Genomic DNA, 8,497 nt, shown 5'->3' with positions numbered 1-8,497 from the left:
GCTGCACCGCCAGATGCTCCACAGGAGCTCCCCCCTCCCCCAGCAAGCTTAAAGCTCTATGTGCCCTTCCTCTCTTCACATGCCCTCCCGCTTGCACCAGGACTGTACCTGAGTCTGGGCAAGGGCAGGAGCAGGGGGCAGCCACACTGCTGTGGGGGCAGCTGCGGAAAGAAGAAGCCAGGAGGGAGCTGGCTCAAGGCCCCTTTTGGAAAAAAATCACTGGACAGTTTAGGGTCTCTATGACCGATCGTGGTTTAATTTCCAGGAAACGGCTTCAAGCAGCCAGCCAGCCAGGACCCAGCGCCGGGATCCATGCAAAACCACTGCTGCCGGCCCCTGCAAGGGGGGGTTGGTCTCCAAGTCTAGGCTTTCCCTGCAGCTTCCAGGAACCCTCTCAGCATGGCCTTGACCCCTTCTCCTTCTCCCTCCTGAACCCCTGAGCGTAGATCCTGTCCTGCCTGCTGGGAGAAGGGAGGGAAAGAAGGTCTGCCTAACCATGGTGCGTCTTCACAGCCTGACTCACACAGGCGGTCACAAGCCCCGCGGGTGATGCAGGAGAGAGGGCAGGGAGCAGCACGATCATAAGGGGGATACATGGACTCTGGGGATGCAAGGGGGCGGGGCAAGGAGGGACACTCACAGGAGACTAGAAAAGGTGCCTTAGAGGGAAGGGGATGAGGCAGAAAAGAAGAGCGGGGCGGGGGGAACTGAGAGGAACAATGGGCCAGGAGGAACATTTGGGGAATGTGTATGTCTGTGAATTCAAGATGATGTCTGTCTCTGGTTGTGTTTTCAGGCTTCCTGATTCACACCTCATCTCCCTGCTCCTCCGGTGGCCCGTCCAAAAGCTGCCCTTCATCCCCCCAAGGACAGGCCGGCTGCGCTCCTCCCCTAGCGACCTTGATGTAGAGGTACAAGGCTGATGGGCTCAAGAAGTGGCCCCACCCCCACCCCTCCCTCGGAGTCACCTGGGCGGTGGCTGTGCCCTTTCGCTGCTACCTCAATGGCTCTGGGTCGCCGCCTGCCCCTCCCCCTGGTACTTCAGCACCAGGGACAGCGCCAGGATGCCCACCCCCTTAATTTTCCTGATGGCCTGCCCTGCCGAGCTAGGCAGGTGCTGGGGGTGGTGGGGGCGAAGCGAAGCTCGGCTCTTGCCTCCAGCTGCCCGCCCCCCGAGCCGAGCCGCGGGATACGACAGAATATCCCAGCTCGCAAGCAAGTAAGGCTGAAGGAAGCAGCGGCTCCTAACGCCGGCAGTCCCTGAGGTCCAAGTGGGGTGTTCCGGGTCCCGAAACGGTAAATCCAGGGCCCCAGAGATCGCTGATGTGTGCATGCCCCTTCTGGTGCCCCAAGTCGGAGAAGTCACCGAGGACCCCCGGCCGGGGATCCCCTACCAGGAATTCCCGGGTAGGTGGGAGGAGGTGACTCCCCCGGCACGCCCTGGGACCCCGGGGCCGGCAAGGAAGTGACCGCGGAGGGTGGAGCGGACCCAGCCCCTGCGCCGCAGCCCACGCGGCGGGTCCATGCGCCCCGCGCCCCGCCAGGCCCCCAGTACCGGAAGTCGCTGTAGGGGTGGATGATCCAGGCCCCCGCTGACTTGACCCGCTCCTGCTCGATTTCCACGGCTTTGTGGCTGCCGAACACGCGGAGGGAGAACTTGTTGACCGTGGGCTGGAGCAGCGTCCTCAGCTGCCTTCTCTTGGGCTCCGGTCGGGACCCGGGGGTCGGACCGGGGGCCACGGTCGCCGGCGCCGCCGGGGCAGAGGGCGGCGCTGCCTCCAGCCCGGGGGTCGCCCCGCCGCCGGGCCCCGCCGCCGGCCTCGGCTCCGCCTCCATGACGCCCGGCCGCTCAGACCCGTGGCCTCGCGGACCCCGCCGCCGCCATCGGGAATGCTCTCCCGACCCCTCCGGGAGCCGGAGGGGGCGCAGCCCGGCGGGCCCAGAGCGGAGGCGGCTTCGGCTGGGAATGCCGGCGCGCGGGGCGGAGGGGGTGTGTGCGACAGACTCGAGGGCGGGTGGCGGGCGGGCTGCGCTGCGCCCCCTGGCGAGCGCCGCGCGAAGGGCCGGCGGGGGCGGAGCCGGCCGAGCTTCTTCCCAGGCGGGGGCGGGGCCAAGGGACCAGCGCCTGGGAGGGCCTCCGGTGGGCGTGGCTTAACCCACTGGAGGAGGTTCTCCAAGTGAAGGGCGGGGCCGCGCTCCGGGGGTGGAGGCGTGGCTTCGAGTTAAAGGCCTTTTAGCCACTGGCAATCAAGGGGATGGAGCCTCCTGCTAGCGGCGGGAAAAGCAGACACGCTTTGTATACTCAGAGACTGGGAAGGGCAGGGGCTGGGTGCCAGTGGGAGGGGTGAGGCATAGCCCTGGGACTCCTTCCTTACCCTCCGCAGTGGACTCCTACCTCCTGCTTTTCACCTTCGGTCCCTCAGCACTCTCTGATCTCCAAACTGCTCCCCCTCGTATTTCATGTCCGAATTCGTTCTGTCAACCTTCACCAAGGGCGACTCGGCGTCTAAGTGGATGCGGTGGACACCAAAGTGAATGTGAAAATCCCAGCCACGGGGGATGCGCGCCTGTGCCCACGGACAGACGGGGGAATGAATTTAAATTACAGTGCTATGTGACATGAAAAGAGATCTGGTGGGGCCACCATTAATCATTTGGCTGTTAACTCGTCAGGGTGATCACGGATTGTTCTGTGAATCACCGCAACCCGACATACAGCAGAGGAAAACGCTGCCCTGCCCTGCACCGTGCTCATCAGTGTTGCTATGTTTGAATTCATTCCTGCAGCCACTGTGTCAATCCATCTCATTATAAGGTTGCAAAAAGAGACTCAAGTCAGTCACGAGACCAGGTGGGTTGCAAACAGCAAAGTTTATTTCTCACCTGGGTGAAGCCGGGCTGAGGCAGTTTAGCCTATCAGCCTGGGCTGAGGCTATACCATGCATCATCAACCCCGAGCTCAGGGACCAGTGCCCTTATATACCGTACAGAAAGGAGGAATGGACTTGGCCCCTCAGGGGTGGGAAATACAGGCTGAGGTCTTCTTGATTGATCGGCATCACGGGGCTCCAGGGGGTCATGTTCGGTCCTCAGTCATCCTTCCTGGCTCTCTGATTCCTCAGGGGTGGTCACTCACTGCCTTGGTTCGCTGTTTCTGACAGAAGCCCATTCTCTCCTGTTTGTGCAGGACTTTTTACAGGGTCCGCCTTGGGGAAGAACTGTACAGGGTGGGCTCCTGGAAAACAAGGAGCACCTTTGGTTCCCAGAAGACTCTATTAAGTCTTACAAAGGGTTTTCTTTTTCTTTTTTTATAGTTTTATTTATTATTAATCACTTTATTGGGAGCTCTTACAGATAACAATCAATTAGATCAAGTATAATTGTACAATTGCTATTTCTTCTCTCTCTCTTTTTGTGTGTGCTGATCCTCTGTTTTACCAAGCATGACATCCTCTTCCAAAGACTGATCTTTCCTGAGAAGGATCCGAAGTCTTGCTAACTTTGCTTCCAAGGATCATTCTGACGATAGTTCTGCCTAGATAGAATTGCTTGTGCTCTGACCGTCCGTGGTGTATCTAATGTTCTTCATTAGCCCTGTAATTTGCAGTAAAGCGTGTATCTAATGTTCTTCATTAGCCCTGTAATTTGCAGTAAAGCTTACAACCCTATGGGACCTTCCTACTACAGCATGTGCAGTCCCTTGGAGTCAAAGCTCAGTCAGTGACACCCCAAAACAACACAAGTCCCTCAATTCTCTTCATCTTCATTTTGTATTGCCAAGGGAGCCTTAGAGCAGCGGTTCTCAACCTGTGGGTTATGACCCCTTTGGGGGGGCGCCAAATGACCCCTTCATAGGGGTCACTTAAGACCATCAGAACCTCTACCATCTCCAGGAGGGTCCGCCCACATGCACAGATGCCCACATAGGAGCACTGGGTGAAAAAACTGTTACCCATGCTACACCATGCTTCAAGACAAAATTTCATTTATTTGTCATTAGAAATAAATATTTCATAATGTAGAATTACATATTGTTTTTGTGATTAATCACCATGCTTTAAAGATGTTCATTTTGTCACAATGAAAATACATCCTGAATATCAGATGTTTACATGATGATTCATAACAGTAGCAACATGACAGTGATGAAGTAGCAACGGAAATCATGTGATGGCTGGTGTCACCACCACATGAGGAGCTGCATGAAAGGGCCGCGGCATCAGGAAGGCTGAGAACCACTGCCCTAGAGGGTTGCTAAGAGTTGGAATTGACTTGAATTGGCACTAGAACTGTGACCTTACTTCACTCCTTTAGCATTTAAAAAAAAATCATTTTATTAGGGGCTCATACAACTCTTATCACAATCCATACACACATCAATTGTGTAAAGCGCATTTGTACTTTCATTGCCCTCATCATTCTCAAAACATTTTCTCTCCACTTACACTCCTTTAGCATTTTTACCTAACTTCAGAACCTCTACAAGGGCTTCCAGCCTTGCTCCCAACCCTGCTCTTTCACCTTCTGTTAGAATGACCTTCCTAAAATCCAAATGTTAACTCTATCAGCCCGTCAAAATGTCCCCTTTTTACATTTACATTTTTTTAGCATGGCACACAAAGCCCTACAAAAGTTTAACTCAGTGTCAAGTCCATCGCTTCTAACAGTCACGCTCTTGAAATTCGTGTTCCAATCATGCTGAAATGTCCATCTCCCCCGCCCCTCCCCCAACCAGTTGCCAGCAACTTGACTCCCACTCTGGGCCACCCCAGAGCAGAGCGGTGCCAGCAGAGAACGCTGTTCCACGGGGATTTCCATAACTGGTAGTTTGCCATTTTTCTGTATGTTTTCAGAGGTGCCATGGGTACACCCAAACTTCCAACCTTGTAGTTAAACCAAAGCACTGAACCCATTGCTGCTAAGTCCATTTCTGCTCACAGTGACGCTCTAGGACAGAGTGGAACTGCCCCCCCTAGGCAGTTATTGGAGAAACAGGGTGCCTTCAGCCCCCTGTGGAGCAGCCAGTGAGCTCCAACCACCAGGCTGTGGGTGAGCAGCTGAGTGCCTAACCGCTGTACCGCGAGGGGAATCCCTAACCGTTTGCTTAGCAGTCAAGAAATTCTGGCAGCTCCCTAAAATGTTTTGTTTTGCCTTCAGCCTCCGCAAAGGTGTTCTCTGCCTGATATTCTCCAATTTACTTTCCAACCGTTGGTTCAGATGGACTATCTAGTGTCTTGTTCTTAGCAGCCTTCAAGTCAGCCCCCTTCTTATGGTGACCCTGTGCACGCTGAAACCTGGCGCCTCCCACTCCTGCACCATGCCAAGGATGTGTTGCAGATCAGACAGCTGTGAGAGCTTAGTCTAGAACTTTCTTACAGTGGCCAGTACTCAGATCAGTACTTGTCCCTCTTGGCTGCCATTATGTGTTTACAGGTCAGTATCTCATTATAAGGAATGTAGGAGGGGAGGAAGGGGGAACGGATCAGGACGATCGACATATAACCTCACACCCCACCTCCACCCCCCCACCCCCCCCACGCCCTCCCACCCCGGGACAAACAACAGAAACCAGAAACCATGGGAGAAGGGAGACGGCAGACGGTATAATATATGAAAATAACAATGTATAATTTATCAAGGGGTCACAAGGGTGGGGGAGGGGAAGAGAGGGAGAAGCTGACACCAAGGGCCCAGTAGAAAGTAAATGTCTAGAAAATAACAATGGCAACATATGTATAAATGTGCTTGATACAATTGATGTATGGATTGTTATAAAAGCTGTGAACTCAATAAAATGTTTTTTTTTTAATGTTTTTAAAAAATTTTTAATGTGCATTAGCTTGTGAAGCTAGGAGAACAATAATCCTGTGCCCGGCATGCTGCTGGACCAATAGTGGACCTTCTATCAATGCTTGTTGAGTGACAAGTCTGGAAAAGAAGGCATCCAGAGATGAGTATGTAAGCTCTCCAATTTTGCTCCCAACGCCTTTTATGCTTCCTCTTCCAGTTCCCAAAGCGTCCACTGAGCTACTTCTGCTGAACTGATATAACCCTAATCTGACTGTTCTCTATCTCAGAGCAACATTTATGCTCATTTCAAAATGGGGAGCCTTTGGTTATTCTTTTATTTCCTTTTAACTTTCCTTTCTGATCATTTTTCAATTCTTCCTGTATGGTCTCCTCAGCCTCCATCCAGCTTTCCTCTCCTTCTTGATCATCTTTCCCAATTCAGTCAATTCACATGGACTCACAATGTCCTTAGGACAGAGCAGAACTGCTCTAGAGGGTTCCCCAGGCTGTACATCTTTACAGAGGCAGACTACCACATCATTCTCCTGAGGAGCGGCTCTTGACCTTGTTCCAAGCCGCCTTCCTTTTTGGTTGGCAGCCAAGGGATTCAGCCTTTTCACCCACGAGGACACCTCAATCAGTTTCGACTCTTCACATATTCTGCTCAAAGCACGTCCATATGAGGTTGGCTTCATAAACCTTGGTGGGGAAATCGAATACATTTTAATTCCATTTTCCACCAACCTTTTGAAGATGCACCCTCACCTCCCTTGTACAGCTCACAAGTGATGTCCCCTAAAGTATATCAGAGTCTCTGTCCCTCCACTTCTGAGCCCTTTCCTCCATGGTCATGTTGTTGCACCTGCTCTGAGGTGTCCAGGGGCTCTTGGCCTCGACAACCAAGCAATGGTCTCACAGACTGAAAAAGGCAAGCAGAAAGCAGTTTGTTTGAAAAGGAAAGGCAAGCACCTGAGGTAGCAGGTGGGTGGGGACTCCAGTGAGTTGCTGCTCAGTGAATAGTGTCTGTTGTTAAGTGCCATCGAGTCAGCTCAGACCCATCCCCATGGTGACCCACTGTAAACACAAGGAAACACTGCATGGCAGTACTGTGGCAGCCTCACCATCGTTCCTATGCCTGCTCTTATTTCTCAGGTCCAATCATAAACTTGGTCACGCTCTTCCCTCCTCTGGATCTTGCCTGGACGTAGAAAGGGAAGTAATCATATGATTCCCCAAAAAGAGTCTTGGGTTTGCTGACCTTGGAGTTTAGAATCAAGTTTAGGGATCTGATGCCTGCAGATTTTAGATCAGGGGTGCTCAATACATGGATCGCGATTTACTAGTCGATCCCAAATGTAGTATGGGTAGATTGCATGGCATTAAGAAAATAGACATAAGCCTATCATCAATCCCATCACTTAATTGATATACAGTGCAGCCAATCAGATGCAATCTTAGGTGTCAAATGCATGTGCAAACAACTGTGCTAAGTGCAGCAAAACGAACAAGCTAAGTTATCGCCAATTTTCAGACCTTGTTTTTTTTCTCTTTAATGTAAGAAAGGGTATTAAAATGAGTGGGGGAGCTGGACCCAGTAAGAAGACAAAAACGTATCACTTTCATACGGAATGGGAGATTTTGACACTGCAAGCCAACATTCCGCGCTGAAGTCCAGAGCGCATGAACAGTTCTGGAACTTACTCGCAGAGGGAAAGTACCCAAAAATGAGAAAATGTGCAACCTCCTTGACGGTATTATTCGGCTCTACTTATTTGTGTGAGTCAGCCTTTTCCCACATAAAGATCATTAAGTCCAAGTGCCGTTCCACCATGACCGATCATCATTTGGAAGTGTGCTTGAGGCTGGCTGTCAGCAGCTACTGTGCGGACTATGCGTCCCGGGCTCATTCCATTCAGTGAGAGTCATCAGAGTAAACACAGGTAATGACAAAAAGTGTACATAGTTAATTGTGTTGTGTTGTGCGATATAGACTCATGCGGTTATGCAAGGTCCATAAACACACATTGTACATAGAAAGCATTCTCAATGCATTTATGAATAAATGTAATAAATAAATGTTTCGCAATTTTGCAGTTGGTAGATCATTTTGACTTGATCATTTTATAAGTAACTCGCGTGCTGAAAAAGTGTGAGCACCCGTTTCAGATTGTCCCAGGCTGCTGGGATCACCTTCCAGACCCGCTGCCACTCCCAAGGCTTCCCGCTGCCAGCCTCTTTGCCTCACTGTGCCCGTGGGCTCTCTAGCTCCTCTCTCTCCGCGTCCCTCAGTACCACATGTGCATTTTCTTGCTCTGGACAGAAGCTCAAAGCCTTTCTCTCTGAGGGCCGTGCGGGTAACCTGTCTTAGGGATGGGATATTTTCAAGCTTTGCTGGAGAGACTTCACCACCAAGCCTCACAAGAATCAGGTTTGCGGAGCGGCGACCCCATCTCTTTGCCATCTGCAGACCTGGCTACAGAGCAGAGCGCCGCCGACGACCGGGGAAGGTGAAGGGCTGGGGACCCGAGGCGCGCTCGAGCAGCCCGGCAGGTAGCCAGGCGCGTCTCCCGGGGCCTTCCCCGCCCGCAGCACCTCTCCGCGAGCGACGTGTACACGCGGCGGCGCGCGCGGTCCTGGGGGCGGGACTCCGGGGTCGCTGGGAAGCGACGCAGGACGTGCGTGCGTGCGTGCGTACGTGCTCGCTCAC

The 8,497-nt window shown here is 52.6% G+C and overlaps 1 protein-coding gene across 1 annotated transcript in view; it reads right to left on the bottom strand.

Annotated features, from left to right (window-relative positions):
- The window catches only part of HCN3 (hyperpolarization activated cyclic nucleotide gated potassium channel 3), a 9,190-nt gene extending 7,354 nt beyond the window's left edge, over nt 1–1,836 (bottom strand). Inside the window, exon 1 of the mRNA XM_004714672.3 lies at nt 1,556–1,836. Within this exon, the coding sequence (XP_004714729.1) occupies nt 1,556–1,836 (281 nt within the window). The remainder of the gene's footprint in view (nt 1–1,555) is intronic.
- Between the last annotated feature and the right edge of the window lie 6,661 nt (nt 1,837–8,497).

Source organism: Echinops telfairi, unplaced genomic scaffold, assembly GCF_000313985.2.
Source record: "Echinops telfairi isolate 266 unplaced genomic scaffold, ASM31398v2 ScPeMD7_7425;HRSCAF=8463, whole genome shotgun sequence".
NCBI classification, from domain to species: domain Eukaryota; kingdom Metazoa; phylum Chordata; class Mammalia; order Afrosoricida; family Tenrecidae; genus Echinops; species Echinops telfairi.
This window is presented reverse-complemented; position numbering and strand designations above follow the sequence as displayed.